Source organism: Aptenodytes patagonicus, chromosome 12 (genome assembly GCF_965638725.1).
Source record: "Aptenodytes patagonicus chromosome 12, bAptPat1.pri.cur, whole genome shotgun sequence".
NCBI lineage: Eukaryota > Metazoa > Chordata > Aves > Sphenisciformes > Spheniscidae > Aptenodytes > Aptenodytes patagonicus.
In genome coordinates, this window is record NC_134960.1 from 12333632 (window position 1) to 12353063 (window position 19432).

General features: G+C 42.0%; 1 protein-coding gene across 1 annotated transcript in view; it reads right to left on the reverse strand.

Moving 5' to 3' along the window:
* UBTD2 (ubiquitin domain containing 2) overlaps positions 1-19432 on the reverse strand; it is a 63934-nt gene that overhangs the window by 18937 nt on the left and 25565 nt on the right. The window contains exon 2 of the mRNA XM_076349656.1: positions 12089-12325. Coding sequence (XP_076205771.1) covers positions 12089-12325 — 237 coding nt within the window. The remainder of the gene's footprint in view (positions 1-12088; positions 12326-19432) is intronic.

Below are 19432 nucleotides of genomic sequence, written 5' to 3' on the forward strand. Positions count from 1 at the left end.
CAACAAGCGGTCTGCAGCTTCTTATAAGAAGAATTTGAGACGTTCTTTTGTCATGAGTCCGGATTTATTTTGACCATTTAATGGCCATCATGTAGAGTCAGTCTTTTTTTTTTTTTTCTTTTTCCTTAAAGGAGTTAGCTGCACCTTCCTGGTCACATTAATGGTTTTAAAAAAAAAAAAAAAAGTTCTGAAAAGTGTTGTACAGTCGTCCTCACCGCAGCAGAAAAGGCAAATTGAAACCAAAGACAGGAAACAGACGGGCATATGCTACCAGGGGAAGAGACTTGAGAAGAGTCCAAGCAATTATGTCGACGAAGCTCCTCAAAATACCTTTCAAAATAACAAGAACAGAAGTTAAAAATATTTAAGGAAAACAACTGTAGGATATAGCCTAAGTGGGTTTTTATTTGAAGGGTTGATAGTTTCTAACCTGCACTTAGATATATAAATATTTCAGCCAGTCACAACTGCTTTACATCCTGATGATTTGATTCAATGCTCCATTTGAAGAAATCCAGTGTTCCACAGAAAGGATGTTGTGTATCTATTTTTAAAATATTAATCACAGCAGAAATGACAGAAAGCATCATCTTAATTGTAGCTCTAAAGAGGCTTTTGAGAAAATAGACTCCGTTTCGAGGTTAGGAGTAGTTTGGTGAAGCACAACGGCGTAACGTGTCCTTCACTAGCACCAACACGCTGCACCCAGGATGGCAGAGAGAGCTTGTACCATTCCTACGGAAAACACACGAGACAGCAGCTGCAGAATCACACACATCCCAGTGCCGCAAGCACTAATGAAGGCTATGGTAAGGAAGATAAAGCAATTCCCAAGGAGGGATGGGTCTTCTCACCGTCTTCCACAGTAGCCCTTTGCTTTAAAGCAGCACAAGGCGCATTTTACATTGTGAATACATGTACTTACTCCTCGGTGTCTGGGTACTGGCCCAAGCATGTTAGCTTTAAGCGAACGGTAGGAAAGAGTAAGAGATCCCACATAATGATCTGGAATTTTGGAGAGGACGGAAAACAAAATTAAAATAACAGAAAGGGGTGCACCATTAGAATAAAAGCACCTCCAGTAGTGATACGCTAACCCAATTACAACGATTATCTTTAATTGCCTCATTGATTAGCTATTGTCATTTCCCCTCATTCTCTACTCACAAATCTCTGTGGTCAGCTTTCCACCACATGCTATGCACAGTGGTTGCAACGCAGAAAGAACATGAATATTGGTCAAATGTTAGCCTGGCTGTTATTTGCTTCCTTGAGAACAAGGGAAACACCAACCCTGTGGAGCACCGCCTGGTAGGCACTGCACATGCAGCCTTCTCACATGGAATTTGCCAATTACAAAATAATTTCTTAGTGTTTCTCTAATTTTCAGTCAGGGGATCTCTTGAATGGCTCACTTTTACAAGAAGCATTTCTTTAATGAAACAAAATACCATATAAACACATGGTTTTAATTCAGCCACAAGCTGCATGGTGACAGCCTAGCGATGGATGATACTCCAAGCATCTCTACCTCTCACTTCTAACCACATCCCAGTGGAGCACAGTCCTCCCATGACACAGGGGCTACACACCAGTGCTCTTCAGAAACCTGGAGTCACACCCAGCCCACAACTCTCCAGCAGAGGGGATGGAAATGAATAACCCATTTGATGGTGCTGTTAAGAATCACTTTATTACGTGGTAGACGAGGGTTCCTCTGAAGTGCAGTGCATTTTAAAATCACTGCTGTTTTACATCCTTCTCTTTCTAAAAATGCATGCAAGCCACTGGTTGCAAAAGTAAAGGCCCTTCATAAATGGTCCCTTCCCACCACTTCTGAGGCTGTGGATGCATGGATGTTTTTCTGAGCAGCAAAACCATCCTAGCAGTTGCCTGACTCCCAGCTCCTGCTTGTTCCTGCTGTTGCAATACCCATCAAATCGCCCTGCTATAGGTGCTTGCAGCTGTCTTATAAACTGGACGGGGGAACTGATGAATGTCAAAAGCAACCCAACGTTGTGGCAAGGGATATTTTAAAGCCAAAGATGTACACTGACCCCGCTCAGGATCCTGCAGCCCCAGAGATGTGCAGGGGGAACAAGGAGGTTGTGTAAAGGCAACCTGCTCAGTCTTGCTCTGCAGCCTAAAGTGTTCAGGGTCCACAGCCCTGGTCAGTATTGGGAAGCCAACTCTACTTCACCACTGCTCTCTCAAATTGAGAATACACATTATGCTTTCTTTCATGCTGCCCCTCTGAAAAGAAACGCTGAACACACCCACACACCCCACCAAAGTCTCCATACTTCCCCTGCTAGGATGCACACTCTCCCCTCCAAAGTGTCAACAGCTCTAAAGAAGGGGACTTGGCAAAGCAGCAGCCCCATTCTGCTGTATAGCATTGCCTCCCTGCTCCCTTGCATCTCTCCTCTGACTCAAGCAAAAACAATCCAAGGAATTACATCAAATGAAAGAGACCAGCAACAGCTAGCTTTGCTATTTAGCAAATCTTTTACACCACTTCACTTAAAAACAAGGATTTCTCTTCCTTAGTTTATTTTGTGCTTCCTAAGTACCTTCACAGTAACACTCTGCTTTGCATGGGTCCTTTCAGAGTAAAAACCGGAGCAAAGACAGGAGAAAACACCACTGAAGAGTAAAAACAACTGGCCGTGAGACTCCAGGTCAATGCAGGATGGGGTTATTCTCATTAACTCCTTGCCCCTCTCCCCTAGAAGGCTTTCAAAAGGGAAATGGGGAAAGTACTCAAGAGTGTAAGCATTCACAACTCCACTTAAACATAAAAATCAAACCAAAGGTTTCTCCAAAGCTTTCTCCAAAGCTTTCAACTCCCAGCTCTGAAGTGATTACTATGAAAGAAGGTGTTTCTACTGCACTATAGTTTATAAATTAATGCTGCAAACCTCCCCTTTTTCAGTGTGAAGGTAAACAAATGGATTGCTTTAAGCATCCAGGAACTGAAATAACGTGCTGTATTTTCAGCCGGGAAGAGCTGTTTTCTCACTCATATTTATAAATTTAATATCTCCTCCTTGAAGTTCCAGCTTAAAAAGAAAAATGCAGCTAAAGCTGCCAATTGTGCAACAGTCATGTGATGAGGCTTTACAGACTTGACAGCGCTGTTAAACCAAACGACACAGAAAGTGGTAAAAGAGAATGTGAAACCAGGCTTTAGAAAAGATTTAAACATTTTGCAGTTTGCATCTACATTTTGAATCCTCAATTCCTTTCCCAAAGGACAGTAAAAGTTGAAGTAATTGGTGTAATAATTGACTTTTGTCTTTTTAAATTTCACAGGGATCAAAAGCAAAAATGAAACAATTCTCTTCCTTTTACCAGACAACTCGCTAGACCTTCTAAGTATCTGGCCAGTCTTCAACTGCGACAACTACAGAGCAAAGGGACCTTTCTTGATTTGAGTGTAACATTTGTAAGGACTTTGCTCATGCAGCAGGGCATCTGCCCTTCCCCAGCACTGTGTGCACGTGTGCTTCCCTGGAAAAAGGCATTTCCCAAGAGCAGTAAGTCACCTTTCCAGGCGTGCCAGCTCAACGACGGACAGAGAAAATGCCAAGAAGCACAGAGGTAAGAGACGGCAGAGGAAGAGAAGCTGCCACCCTGCCGGCTGCCTCCAAGCAGCCACCGGGAAGCGGGCTGAAGCAGGCTGAATTCGGTGTCCGAGCAGGGAGCACACAGCCTGGAGGCCACTGGTTGAAGATCCCTAATTTAGATGACGTCTTCTAATGAAAAAGCAATTACTGTGCCTGAGGAGAAGTTAAACAGCCAGAGCATTTCAGAGATTTCTCATCAGCAGGAGGTACTTTCTGAGGACAGAGAGGGCAGAAGGAGCATGCACAAAGTTGCTCCATGAAATGGATTTTGAAGATGAGTTGGTCTCCCCCACCACTTTGCAGGAGTTTCCTTAACTTTTACGGCCTGCATGCTCGTCTTAGTACTACTGCTGATCATATTGACAGATACGCTTTGATAGCCAGACCTCCCAAAGCTTTCATAACTCTGCTGAAATCTAAAATTAGACAGCCAGAGTCACCAAATACCATTCAGTATCGTTTTAAAGAGACATCAGAAAAACCTGACCGAGTGTTCTGTATCCACATACAAAACCACATTGTTCAATGTTTCACATATGTGTAGACAATGTAATACATTACAGAAAAAATATCTTGTCAATGACAATTAAAAAGTCTCTTCAGACAAATGAGCTACTTACTGAGAAAGCAAGTCCTACAGCCTTAACCCCCTAGCAAAGGCTAAGCAATGGATACAGCAGCTGGCAGGCAAGGGGGGGAGAAAAAACACAAGGATCTTGTGGCTTAACAGGCAGCAGTTTACAGAAGCAGATTCAATTTAAAATGCTAAACATGCCACGGTGAAATTTACTGTACAGATTCTCTCAACCACAGATTCATCAATACAACAGTTAAGTCCAATATAGCCATCATACAAAAAGCACCGCAAAAATTAGAGTTCCACTTCTGAAGCTACTTATTTTAAGGGAGATGTATATGAAATGGTCAGTGTTAAACATCTGCTATATAATTTTGTTGCAGATATTTCTGAATTATTGTACAAATTTAAAGACTAAGTCCTGAGAGCCTGTCGACTACCTTCCACTGCTTCCTTTCCCATCTACGTCTGGCAGCTCACTTTTAGTGATTACTGTTTTGGGAGCCTGGAAAAATCAGTGTATGAGATGGATACACAAGGCCTGTTGCAGAAAGCTCATTTACAGTAGCATTCCACCACTGGCATTCACATGCAGCACCTCTTGGATGTTAATAAAGGTCAGGCATGTGACGTGAGGAGCCTTAACATCCAAGAAGGAGCAGGGTTTGGCAGATATTCCCATTTAATCGGTAAAAACACCGCAGCAGATGTATTTTCTAAAAGGTGATGCACAAAGTTTGCAACAGAAAAAAATTCATACCTAATTATTTGAATTAGAGACCATGCTTCAACTTGACTTAGAAAAAATAAGTTTGATTTCACTCCTGGATGGTATAAAGAAACCCTCTTCTGATATAGGATCTGGCTTTAATACAAACCAGTTTATATGCCTGTGATATAGAAGACCTTTTATTAAATTAACACGAAGTGGCACAGCCACTAACAGCTGATACAGCCTTAAAACGACTGCTGGCACTTGGCTGCTAACTTTCCCCCTCCAGGACAGAGAACTGTCTGGTTCCTTTTCAATAAAAGCACTGAATGCTATTTTCATCCTTAGTTACTGTTTCTACAAAAATAAGCTACCGTGATCACGCTTCCCTTCCCCCACTCCAAGTCATATGCAACCTCGGGTGGTTTTGTTGTGCAAAGGAGGGTCTGTACACCCTCCTCTCTCCTTATAAGCAAGGATGAGGCTGGTTGGGACGACTAACTTACATTGATGGCATATACTGCTCAAATTTCCCATCATTATTGTGTTCCTCAGCCCTGCAAGGAAGAAGAAAATGGTATTTTGCTTATGGTTTGCCTCTACCACCAGTACAGACGGTTGTCCATCCAGTCTCAAACACTGGGGACAACTGCTTTAGGCAAATCCTGTGTTTCTTGCACCAGCGTGATCTTGCTATGTCAACTTTTCATAACACTTGCAGAAAAGAAGTTAGAGCAAGGCAAACCCTGTCAGCCTGAAATTTCCCCAAACATCAGAATAATCTCAGTAAGGATGGAAACAAGGTAATACCATCCACTGAAGAACGTTAATAAAACACTATCCTAATAAAGGTAACATATGAACAGTCTACCAGCGCTAGGCAGTAATAGAGCACACTGATGCCCACCATCAATAACCCGTGTGCCCGTCCAACACCTCCTCAGGACTTCTTGCACAATGAATGCAATCAACGCTAAAAGCAACACTGACATCCTGCCAAACGCACCCGTGCTATGGGCTGCTCTCCCGTTTACACCAAATCATACCGTTTGATCCGCTTTAGCTATTGCCCTCTCTCCCCTTCCCCTTGCACTCCCAAGGTCTTGAGCAACAGCATGAAATCCTTCATTTACAAACAAAAATGGAGTTTTCAGTATAGCAGCGGGTAACTTACTTTATTGAGTACAACTAGTAAGTGCTCACATAGTATTGGCTAAGTACTAAAAAAAACCAAACCCCAACCTGCTCAGTAAGGAGCACGTGCATCCTGATGGTCTGTTGAACCACAGCGCTGTACTGAGACGCCGCTGAGCACTAAAGGACAGCAGGTACATGAAGCGACGCAACGCGTCCTTTCAGACAGCAACAGTCTCCAAAACCCCGGTGCACGCAAAGGGGAGGCAGTGCACAGAGGGATGCAGGACTGCAGGCACAGCCATTAAAAGCTGCTCTTCAGTGCTGGGAACCATCAGGCCCAAAGGCAGCAAATATTACAGTATGATGCATAGCTACAGCTCGATAGGGAAAAAAGAGTTTTGCTGGAATTAGGAATTTGTGTTTGGACTGGGGTGGGGTAAACAGCGGAGGTGAAGCATGCTTTCCTCTACACCACTGCTGTTGGCTTTGGGTTTTTTTGGTGTTTTTTTTTTTGTTTTTTTTTTTTTTTTTTAATGCTTTTCTGTTGAATATTTCACCCGAAGGGGAAGAAAGTGCTCTATTCACGGCAAGAACGTTTCAGTAATTTCACCTGCTTTCCCCCAGCATTTAAGTTAAATACTCACATCCCCACTTTTCATGATCTCAAGTGTTACACGCAGTAAATGTGACAGTTCTGCTTGCACACAAAGAGCCAGCACTGCAAGACTGCTCATGGAAAAAGCACGCTGCGAGCTACAGGAGCTGTATTTTAAGGCACAGAGAAGTTCACTGCTCCCGAGCACAAAGCCACTGGGCTTACAGAGAGGCCCTTTTATCGTTCAGATAGTATTAAAGGAGTTAAATCCAATATACTGGTCACTATGCTACAGCGGATTAAGTGTCCATCCTGAAATTTAAAAACTCCACTTAACCCCAGACAGATTCCAATTAATATTAACTACTTTCAGGACAAGTTCAGCTCAACACTAACATCTGGTGCAGACCCTAATAAAATACTACACACTCCAACATTTCCTTTTTGATAGCTGAGAAGTATGTAAAAGTGTTCTTTGTTAAATTTAAATGGACTTATTAATAAAATATTGAGGATGTGCTACTTTAAGACATCAGAAAAAAATAATGTATAAACTGGCAATAACATTATTTCTATTTTTAAATACATCCCACAGAGGCACCCAAGATAGATGAGAAGTGCTAAGCCCACCCCACAAGCTTATTTATTTATTTAATACTTCTTACATGCTATTTTTAACCGCAGAAGAGAGCAAAAGGCATCCATTAGAAAAATTATATTGGTTAGTTTTCCTCACACAGGTTAGACAAGTGAGATATCTGGCTGAATGCAGTGTTAAGAAGAGATGCATTTTTTTTCCTCTCTTTCCTATAGGTTTCTGGAATAAAAGAGCAATTTTATTTTTGCAGCATCAGCTAGGCCAGAATTTGTATCTGCAAACCTCCGTCAGTCCCTGCTCACTCCCCAGCCCCCTCTTCCCACTCCTCCACTTCCCACAAGGTTTAATTTTGTAATACAGGGTTTGAATATGTACACAACACGCTTACCACACAGGGACAGTTAAAATGGAGATGTATGGGTTTGACTTGGTTTTTTTAAGCCTCAGTTGTGCACACAGAAAAGAAATGAGAGGAAATGCCATAGTCTTGTAGTATTGCATCATTTTGCAGAAGACCTATTCCTTCCGGAGAGGAAAAAATTAAAAGTTTTCCATTTTTTCAATAGAGTTAAAGGAATTTATCTTAGTTGATGTTTGTTTTCCTTAGGAATCCAGATTCTGTGGTGAGCTAAGAAATCAAAGGAAGAATGTCCCATCCTTATCTGTCCCATCACAAATACAAATTTTCATATACAAAAATGCCAGAACTACATTATCACATTATTTACATAGGGGAAAAAAAAAAATCTTGACTTGATTTCTACATGTCATCTTCCTAATGGTTGCTTTCTTTGGGGAAATACAGAGTGCTTTCATGCACAGCCCGAGCAGCAAATTTTCCCTTTTCCTCCCATTTGAAGAAACAAAGCCTGAACTCCAAGGAGGCATGCTGGCACTCCCTAGCAGTTTCTACCAGGGTTTCTGGTGGACCCAGAAGATAAAATTGCACGTAGGCATTTAGGTGTTATTTCAGGAGGCTCTGCAGGCATTGTAAGTCTCCTCCTAACTTTGTTACAGAAGACACAACCTGAACTGGATGTGTATTTGCTGCCTGGCCAGGTAAACAGCTACAGACAATAAAAAGGGTATAAAAGATGAATTTCAGAGGTGACACAGATCCCTTGCCATGCTCCAGGTCCCCCTGCAAAGCCCAGGGCAGGGTGGGAGGACAGACCTCCCCCCCCCCCCGTGGGGCACGGCACTGCTCAGCAGTTACATAGGTAAATCTAGGTGGTAGTGTAAGCCAGGTAAGCACAGGACTTACGCATGTGTTAATGCATATGCAGCAGCTGGATTTCTTAACAGCTATTTTCCCTTCTTTTAAAGTTTTGCACAAAATGAGTTTCTGTAAACAAAAACATGGAGGTTTTTGGCGTCACTCAGAACAAGGACAGTTTGTTTGTTCTACCTGCCTGGAGATAAGCTCAGTTTGCTGATAACAGGCATTACTGAGCCCATAAATGGAAGGCTTTTATTCATAATCTATTCGTACATGGCACTAACAATGCTTGATGACTAAGAAATACTTGAATTTCTAAAAGAAGTAGCTTTCTCCGTAGTGGAAAGGTCACATTGCACAGAGAACTATGCAAGCAGCTGATGCACGAGACAAGTGTCACTAGCGGAAACTTGGATAAAAAGCAAGCAAATTTGTGGGTACAAAAATCACTACTAAACTCAAGATCCTGGATAAATACTCGAAATATTCTCTGTATTTGGAATCTGGCCTCAGGCTAGGCCTGGCTTGGGCAACAGAGCCTCCGATACAAGTTTGATTCCTGACTTATTTCTGAAATATTCTGAATATTCTGCACGTGGGCCTTAGAAAGCAGACTACAGTCTGCCAGTAGTAGGCAGGACCCCAAGCAAATTGTCTGCTGAAAAGCCAAATTTAAGAGTTCACATGCTTCTAAGTATTACATTCAATGGCATTAAAAGGGCTAATTTCCAGGGCACGCCATCCATCCTACATTTCTCAGACTGCCCAAAGAGAAGAAATGTGAGTTACCTGCCCAGTTTCAGATTTTTGCTTGCAACCAGAAACTGCTGGGACTTAAAGCCTTAAAATCTGAATAAGCTTAATAAGCAGTTATTCAAGAAACTAAGAAATGCGATTTTCAAAATTTGGGAGTGTCGAAACTATACATCACCCATCCTCTCTTCTTGAAAGCGAGGAGCACGGACACACAAGCAACTCCATCTCAGAAGCCAAAGACACATTCTTCCAGGCAGACTTAAACTTTCCCACTTGAGTAAAATCCTCCTCCACAATTACGAGTTGTTATGCCACTCTGACGAGAGGAAGCAGAGACCTAACATGTCAAACGGCTTCTTTGCATGACTCGATGCTGTAAATTTAACGTTTCCCCTGGAAGTGCTGTTCATATGTACACTTGTGCAACATTTAAACTGAAGACATAATCTAATGCTGTTAAAATAGCTCATTACCAGGGTCTCATCAAATCCATAACCACATTATACAAATAATATCCCTCTCACTACAAAAGCATGCTCGTGCTTGAAGTTTTCATTTACTACAAGAACTATGTTTCTATCAGTCTTCTGTGTACGGTCACAAGCAGGCTCAGACCCTCATTGCAGAGAGTTAGCATGCACGCAAGAAGCGACAATTCTTCACGCTAAGCTAAAGTCTGATCTGGAAAGCAACTCGCATAAGCAGTAAGAGACCACAGTGAAAGGTAATCTATATTTTGTTAAACCCGCCCCGTATATAACACTGAGTTTTCCTGACCTCTACTGTTTTTATTTTAGCAACTAAGCAAAACAATGCAACAACTACTTTAGGTCTGCAAATACTCAATCTCTGAGATATTAATTATTATCTGAATGGGGACTTAAAATTATCAGTAACTTCTGTTATCAATTTTGCCAGACCCCTCTCACCTATACAATTCGCTCCAGCTCACAAGCTGCCTAAACACCCAGCTGCTTCTGGGATATTTTCAGCAATGTAGTTGTTTTGGAAGGACAAAAAAACAGCAACACTATCGATGTAGAAGGAGAATATGCTGATGTTTTCTGGACACAGAATAAATATGCTATTTAAAGTACATTATTGATATATAAAAATCAAGAAGCCTGGTAAGTAATTTAGGATTTCCAGATTCTGACCAGTTTTATGAACTAATGGAAGAAAATAAACATGGTATGACAAGCACAGGAAGAAAGAGGTTTTCTGATACCAGTTCCACACTAGACAACCTGACTCCTTTCTCTATCTGTTGAAAACCACACTAGCTTATAGCAGGGAAATTATTTTTCTCTCTCCAATGGATTGGGCCTAGAATGTATACAGACCTCCAACAGGTCTGTCAAAGAGGAGACCTGAGACCTCCCTGGCATTGGCAGGTTCTGGAAATAATTGACAAATTTATCTTTAAAACTACAGCTAATACAGAAATCACTTCCATAGGCATAACCGCCCTTGACAAAAAACTCACTCATTATCAGTCAAACCAGCAAAACACAAACCTCCTTGAAAACAAACAATGATCTGGAGGACCACAAAAGATCGCCCATGAATTATGGAGAAGCCAGGTCATGTTGCAGCACTGGAAGTTTCCACCTCTCAGCGATGCTGCCGAGATCCTGACTGCTGAACAGGAGACGGGAAAACAACACACTGAGCCCCAGCAACTAGTAATGTTTCACACTTTAGTATGGGTAAAGACAGACAGATCCCCAAATCCACCCCTTCCAAACTAAATATATGATCAACTGTGACTTCTTAAGGAAATTGAGGTCCTAAACACCATCAATAAAAGAAAAAGGAAAAAAAAGCTAATACGAGTAGTCAATATCATGAAGACTAGTTATGTCAAAAAGCAAGGTATGCAATCTTCCACATCATCCTTTTTCTCTTTCTGGGAAACCCTAATCAGCACATGTATAATGTCTTTATACAGCATTCAGCTCCACGTGTCTGGAACAAGTTCATTATTTGGTGCAAGCCTCTTCATGCCCCTTCTGGAAGAGAGGACACCAAGCAGAGCCTAACCAGAACACATGCCTGCTTCAGTTCAGTGTGTTTTGTTACGGGTTGGTGGTGGGTTTTTTTTTGGTGTGGGTTGTTTTGGTTGTGGTTTGTTTTGGTTTTTTTATTTCATCCCGATTCTTTCAGGTTACTGAAGCTACAAATCCATTCAAATTTTTTCTTTAAATGTAGAACTTGAACTGTATTTCTACTGGGAATAAAGGGGAGTGATTCATTTCAGAGGGTGGAGTGAGGAAGAACAGAACTTGAAAAAAAATCAGAATTCAGAACAGAGTGAAAGGGAAAACACCTGAAGTAAGTGCTTACACTTTATCTTGTACAAGATCTTACAGCAGATTGCCAGCACCAAGTTTTTGGGAAAGAAAAATTTTCATATTCTTCAGAAAAGAAATGAAAAAAAAAAAAAACAAAAAACCCAAAACAATTCAAGTGCCAAAGAAAACCGTGAGATCAGGAAAAAGAATCTACTCCCTCACAAAGGGAGGCTGGAAAAAAAATTAAGAAAACTGTACCTTCGAGCATGCAGGTGTTTCAAGGATTAGAAAGTCACAAGTATGACAGAGATCAGACTCTTAAAATTGTGTATTATACCATGTACCTGATCATACATTCAAATTTAGGTAACAGTAAAAAGGTAGTGTTTCTTGGTCCCTCTACATACTAATGCAATTTTGCTTTGAAACACCAAATAGGAAGACATTGTGCATACTGAAATACAAGTATTTAAAACTATTGCATATATATCTCAATTGATTTTCAGGTTAAAAAAACATTTGCCTTAACCTACTGTTACACTTAGGCCACATCCATCTTAGATGAACCTACCATGTGGTAGTGTTATATTTGCACCATCAATGATTGCTTGTGCCAGTTCATGATCATTGCTCTCGAAAGCATGTGCAGCAGCCTTGAGGGCATCCCAAATCTCCTTGCGACCTTCGAAAGCTGGTGCTGTGTCCCAAAACTCGTCTCTCTTACTGCGCAACTGTCCGTCTGTCATGGGGTAATCACTTTTCCATTTCGGTTTCTCTTTTTTCAAGGGCTGATTACGACCAAGAGCAACTGTGGAGGAGAAAAAGGAAGGGAAGTTAAAAAAAGGTAACAGCGCAAAATTACTGAAGTGCCCTTTGGTTATTCTGTTTAGGATCTACGGAGCTAAAGTTTACTTTCGGGCAACCCTGATCCTCTTTTTCCACCTCCTATGAGGCATCACCTCCCTTCCCCTGAGCTCCAAGTTGTTTTTACCTCTCAGAAAAATTGAGGGGCTACGTCCTGCTTGCCGATTTCACCTGCACCCCTGAGTACCCCACAACTTCTCCCCAAGCTCCCCAGTAACTCCACATCCCTCTGCCTGTGCTGTGTGCGCCTGGCTGGGAGACTCACACCCGACACAGACATCTTCCAAAGGCTGTAGCAGTGGTACAGCGAGACGCCTGTTATCCCAACACCGGGGTGCAGTGAGACCAGACTGCATCTTGATCTCCACTCTACGCTGCTAGCAATGCTCTCTGCTCAACAAACACGATATTCCGTTAATACAAGAGTTTGAAGAGGCTAAAGATCTTTTTTTGCATCATCTCCTTTTAAACAGTTTTAATTCAGAGTAAGTATATGTAGAAAGGCAAATAAGATGCACAAAGGCTAGAACTGTCAGAGACAGAAATCCCTAAAGAATAATCCAGGAATCCATCAAGCTTTAAAAAGTGATTACCTCATTCACCATAAACACAAAAGCATTTGTTTCATTTTAACTACAGCTGTTTTTGTGTAATAACCAGTTAAGATAATCACACAGGTATAATGTTGGTGGATTAAAACTATCTGCTCATTTTAAATTACAGCACTGCTAAGACCATGCTAAACCCTTCTTTTCCATTTGTGTGACTAAGGGGTTATTTCAATTTCTGTTGAAAGGAAAAGGAAAAAGAAGGGAGCAAACTTCAGTGCACACCAGGAAGAATTTCTCCCTGCAAGAGTTAAAACCCCATTTCTTTCAGCCCCCTCCTGGCATTGAGAAGCTCGCTGCAACAGGACACTGCGAGGACAGTACTGGGAGAAGAGCAGCGACAAACCACAAAAACAGTTCTCACCACGGCTCAATACCACAAAACCTTGAATACGTAGTTTAAATGTCTCCAGAGGAAATGAAGGGTCCTTCAACAGTTAAACTAAGTTTAAGTGTGTTTGCAGCTGAAAATAAGCAGCCCCTCCATGGGACAGGTCATAGAAACTGGGTGTTGAGTACTGCAGGCTCTTGAAAGACAGGACTGAAGTCCATTAAGGATCCCACCACATACGATGCTGGAGAGCCATCCCCTCCTACGCTCTCCGTGAAGAGCCCTCGTTGTCCCAAGAGAGCAGAGAAACCCCAGCTGCCACCAGGCCAGGGAAGCATGAAGAGATGCAGTCTGTCACCCCACATCCATGGTACCAAGGCTGAAATATCTCTTAAAAGAACGAGACACCACAGCTGCTGCAATATCAAAGCCTGCGGAGCAAAGCTGCTGCTTATCAGGTGCTCCTGGCTAGTTTGCAAGGATGGGAGCGCACCAGGACAAACACAAGGGTTTACATTTAGCATTCTGTATCCCATGTATGTCCTTCGAGATAAGAAACATTTCCTTTCTCCAGACCCTCTTATTTTTCTGGCAGAAAGTTGACAATAGCTGACAAAAAACCTTCTATCCCTCCTCGGTCTTACTCCAGTGTTCAGTTTTCAATGGAAGAACAGCATAATGTCTAAATATTCTTCATAGTTCTTAATCTAGATTTACGCTGTATCTCTACAGTGAACTATGAACCATATTTATGGCAAAGAGTGTGTGTGGGGGTGAGGGACACGACTGAGAAGACTAAGTGTCAATATATCAGAAATACTCATTTCAGGTAAGCCACAACATTTTGCAAAAATAGTATTTAATTCAAATATTGCCTCTCCTTCCTTGATTTTTTTTCTGCCACAGATGCACTCAGCTGTTTTCAGAACAGCACTCACCACAGAGCATTGGGTCTCAGGGTCAACCATCAGTGCCTGGTGTTGCAGCAGGCATTTCAACTTCACACAGGCTTTAAGGAGACCAAAACACATACATGAGGTTAAATCTTGCGCCCTTATGCAATCTGACTTTGTGTGACCAAAGAACTACCTACTTCAATTCATAACTCAGAATGACATTCACACTTAAGAAGCTGAGACTTAAGTCATTGAAAATAGGATATTTAAAAGAACTCCTGATGGTAAGGTGACACTGCCAACTATGTGAAGGCATGAGCCTTCTTCAGATTAAAAAAACATAGCAGAGGATATATTTGCATGGAAACAAAGTCAGATCATAATTAAAAGTAGCAAATGACAATTGCATGGCACACATGCAATGACTCCAGCTGTTATTCTGTATCCCATGCAGAAACTAACAATAATAAACTTCTGAATCCTTTCAAATGACCACAAATATTTATTGCTTTTTGTTTCCATGGAATTGCTTCCATGAGATTGCTTCCATTTGCTTTTCAAAGTGCTGACCATTTAACAGATTTCAGAACAGCAAACCCAAGTGTTTACAAAACACCAAGTTTCCTGGCAAAGCCCAGCCCTTACTAGTCCAAGTCTCAGCTGAGCACACGCAAGCTGGGAGCCGATGATGGTGCAGCCTAGAACAATGGTGAAGGAGGCAGCCCAGACAAGATGGACTGCATGCATTAAACAGTATATTGTGAAATTTTAAAAACATATGTGGTAAAACACTTAAACAAGGAATTGTTTCCTTATTAAGGCTTAGCAGTCAGAGCACGAAAATTTCAGACAGACAGACTGAACAGGACACTGTAAGAAATTTGGGTCAGTGGGCATCTTCCATTCTACTTCGGCTAACATCTGTTTGCATGTACATTCAATGAACGCTAATTTATTCCACAGGGCCCTCTCCTTCTCCCCAAACATTAATTATGAAAGCGGGTTAAAGGCACTTCCCGCAGTCCCCAAGCACGGCGGCCTTTCCTGCACACAGCCCTGCCTGCCTGTTGTCCAGCACCACTGCAGAAACTGCAACAGGCCATTTCTCTCCCTTGCTTCCCCCCTTTGCCTAAGACAGCATCTGAATATATTGCTCTTCACCAGACAAGAATAGCAGGGGAGAGACTAAAGAGACAGAGATCCTAACAGTCTCAGATAACTCCTCCCTGGAGATACAATCCTTCCTACACAGACAGCAGTGATGATAAACCCAGTGATGATTTCTTTTTTTCAAGTTGAGAAGAAGGTTAGTGGAAGAAAAGTGACTCTACAAATGCCTCTAAAGCCAAATACACTCTAACAAGCCATCCATCCCAGTACTAAGCCTTTAAACACAACTTGGCTTTGCAAGCCAGTATTTAAAAAGGTCTTTAGTGTGTTTACCATTTATCAGAAGTGTTTCAAGAATCCCCTAAAAGCTTTATGCCCCCCACCCTGAAGAAATATTAATCTCTCTTTAGCTGTGTGGATAGATAAAGCAGAAGGGATACAAGAAGCTTAAGACATGTAAAAAACCTAATGTGTAAAAGGGCCCAAATCTCCCGCTTTCCACCTCATGTTTTAGCCGCTAAAGAGAAACGTTACTACATGAATTTCTACAGTCAAAGTTTTGGACCGCATCAAAGGACTTTCCCTTTTCTGCAATAAGGCTGATAAAGGCTAGTCAGAATAGGCAACGAAACAAACATCAGCAGTCTGAAAACACTTTGTCAGGTATTTACAGTGTCAGTTTTGTATTCCTCACTTGGGAAGTAACCTAGAACCCGAAAGAAAATGTTGACTTCATTTAAGGCCATGCACATCAGAGGCACAACCAGCTTGCAAGATATGGAAGGGAAAGTTATATCCACATTAATTTTTCATCTTACATCGCTTCAACATAAATAAGAAATTATTAATATCCTGCTTGAAAATATGAATAGTTTTATAAATGCCAAAAAGGCATGTTCTCTCTGAAGCAATACTGCAAGTTGCCCATCTCAATAGACGGCAATGGTTGCTATTTTTGGCAATCTGAAGACCATTAACAGTCTACTTTTCAAAAAGAAAAAGATGGGCACATTAATGACACTTCAAAATAATTTAGGCTGTTCTTGCTCCAATAGCTCACAGATATTCAGGTGGTGCTGTGCATCCCAAAAGAGGGGTAAGAAGTTGCTGACAACCTGCAGGACCTTGCTTAAGAGCAGCCTTTCTCAGGGAGGAGCAACTATACAGGCCACTACGTGGCCTTACAAAGGCTTTTCCTAGGCTGGTCGGAGGGGTTGCTGTGAAGACATTACAGATGCTCTTTATCCTCCTGGATACTGGACCAGTTCTAGCCAGAGAGTTGCCTTAAAGATGCCTCCTGCACCGTTTCTGTTCCCCTCCGGTCTGAATTGCATCTACTACTTGCATGGTATGCAGAGCACAAACTCCAAACATCATTTTTAGGACTTGTTAAGGTCCATTCAGGTTAATGGCAGCAGAAGCAATAGCTAAGAAGGTAAGAAGTCCTGATAATTACTAGCTGCATAATGAACTTCCTAGGGCGCAGCATGCTTAAGAAAAGAAACCCAAACCTATCCAGTTAGGCATTCCGGGATACAGTGCAAGGCCAGGGCAGGAGAGGGGATCGCAATGATGTGCAGCGGGCTGGAGAAGCAGGCGAGGAGAGAGGCAAGTCTCGTCTGAACTCAGCATCCACCCATCCAGCACCTCTGCCGTGCAGGTGTCCCTACACATGTGACATCCAAGCACTGCTCAAGCCCCCTTCCCTAGGCAAGCGTCCCTTATTAGATTGTTTAATACCTCAAAGTGCTCTAAAAACAGTGGCAGATAAGCAGTTGGCTGTTTCTGTCCCATCAGTAGGATTTAGCAGCATATAATGTGTTTTCCCTTCACAGGTAGGGGAGTACCCCGGGATCTTCGAGGTAGTTACTACTGTCTGCCCCATTAACCTTAGCTCCTCACAAACTACAAAGTCTTATTTTTCAGAAGGGAAGATGTATTTCTCCAGTCCTTGCAGACTATTTTATAACCTGAATTATGAAGGTTTGTTTCCCTTCCCCACAGCTTCCCATCAAAGCAACGGAATCAGTAAGGTTATCTATCTACACTTCTTTTGAGTGAGCTTATGCAGATAAATCCAGATATTTAAATCAGTTTCTTAACAGAGTGTCAAAAAATGTCTACGTAGAACTTACTTTTTTTTTCCTAACAGCTGTTGTGTTTGTTATGTCGCTATCACTGTGGATCACAGTATTGCCGCTGCCTCCTCCAAAGCGGACCAGATGAGTAGGAGCAGCTGGTAACAGAACAGTCTCATACTAAAAGCCAATATCCAGCTAAAGCATTCGTAATTCCTAGTTTATACACCCATGAACTATAGCACTCGATAATCAAATTGGATAATATTTCTGCCCCAAAGGGCTTACTATCAAATCAAATAATGCAAATGCAACAGCTGAATGAGACATCAGACAGCTTATATCCTCTGGAGAAGGACGGGTGGACCTCTGCTTCAATTGTGAATTAGATTTTCCTCCTTCCCAGCTATTGACCACGCAGGTAACCCTGTAAGAGAGGCCACAGAATTTGGTCCCCTGTTACAGTCCAGAGTTACCTCCAGCAACTGAGCTAAACTTAAGCATGTGGGGAAGTGTCTCCTTTGCTGTCAGTCAGCCTTACGTGAGCTTTTCCCTCCCACCCCGTTTCTTCAAATATCTTTCACCTATTTCTTAAAATAATGTTAGGAATAAAATTTGGCATGTTAAATTCATGCAAGTGCTCCACAGTGAATTTCTTCCTTTTCCTTTGAAACAGAAGCATATGTTGCTTGTAGCATGTCTTTTGCTGCTCTTGTAAGAAGCAGGAGAAACCGTCCCAGTTTGGCCAAAGCGTGTGTTGGAAAAGTCTCCGTGCACACACAACCCACCCAGGGCATGGAGAGCCCAGCAGTGCATTTCCCAGAAGGAGACATTTGGACTGGACATGATCCACTTTAGGACTGGAGGTCCAAAGCTGTTGATCTCCATGCATCCACCAGCAGCTGTGTGCCGGAGCTGCAAGAACAGGGCCTTTCTGTGCTTCCACATCTCTGCAGATGCGTATGAAAACCGACACACAAGAAACAAGCACCGGGGAAGGCTGGCACGGAGGGACCCTCAACCTGTGGAGCACGAGTTAAGAGCAGATACAGGCAAGTGTTAGAAGATAACAAACTGTTGAAATGACATTAGTATCAGGAGAATCTGGCAAGATCTGGTAACATTTTCTTTTTTTTTTTTTTCTTTGTTTTGTTTAGGAAAATATCTAAAAGATGAAGACAACTGTTCAAGTGTTGAGAGATAAAAAAGATTTTGAATGAACTGTGAGGAAAGGAGCAGGAGCGCCCAACAGAAGTGCTGAAGGAAGGAGAGAAAAATCACCAAAACAGTCTATCCGAATGGGAAAGATGAGACAGATGTTCAGAAATGGATCTCAGTGGAAAAGATGGAATTTGATGACTGTCAGGCTCCATGGGAGTAGGACAGAAATGATAAGCCATCAAGGAAACAACACAGACCAGGACTTGCAGAGGCTGAGGCCAACCAGGAGAACGTGGCACGCAGTTACTGTTCGGTTTGCTTAAACTGTAGACACGCACAGCTTCAACAGGGGAAGCTATATCCTCCAGGGATACGGAATGTGAGAAACAGCAATGGGTAATTATTTGAAGACAGTCAGGAGACGCTAACTAAATGTTATACAAATTGAACTAACGATCAAAAATATTTTCTTTACAAAATTGCTTCCCTGTTGCAGATCAGCTGTTAACAAAGTATTTTTCTAGGACAAATGAAATGCAAAGTAACAGTTTATTACCCATAAAGTTTCTTTTAGTAATAGTCCCAAGGGTTCCCCTCCCCACAATCAGTGAGCATACTCTATCAAATGAGTCTCGCTTTAAATCTATTTTGCTCCAATTTCCTCATATCTTGTAATTTGGTATCAATATCTAGATACAGTTCGTCCTCATCATTTTCTCTGCATCGTTCTCTGGTGTAATCCTTTCAGTAGTGGAACTACAATAGCGTTTGGAGGAAGAGTCAATACAACGGAGAGGTGCAGAAAAACAGCGAAACCGGGGAGGGGGCAGGGGGAATGTATTGCATCTAAGAAGTAGACAATTTGAA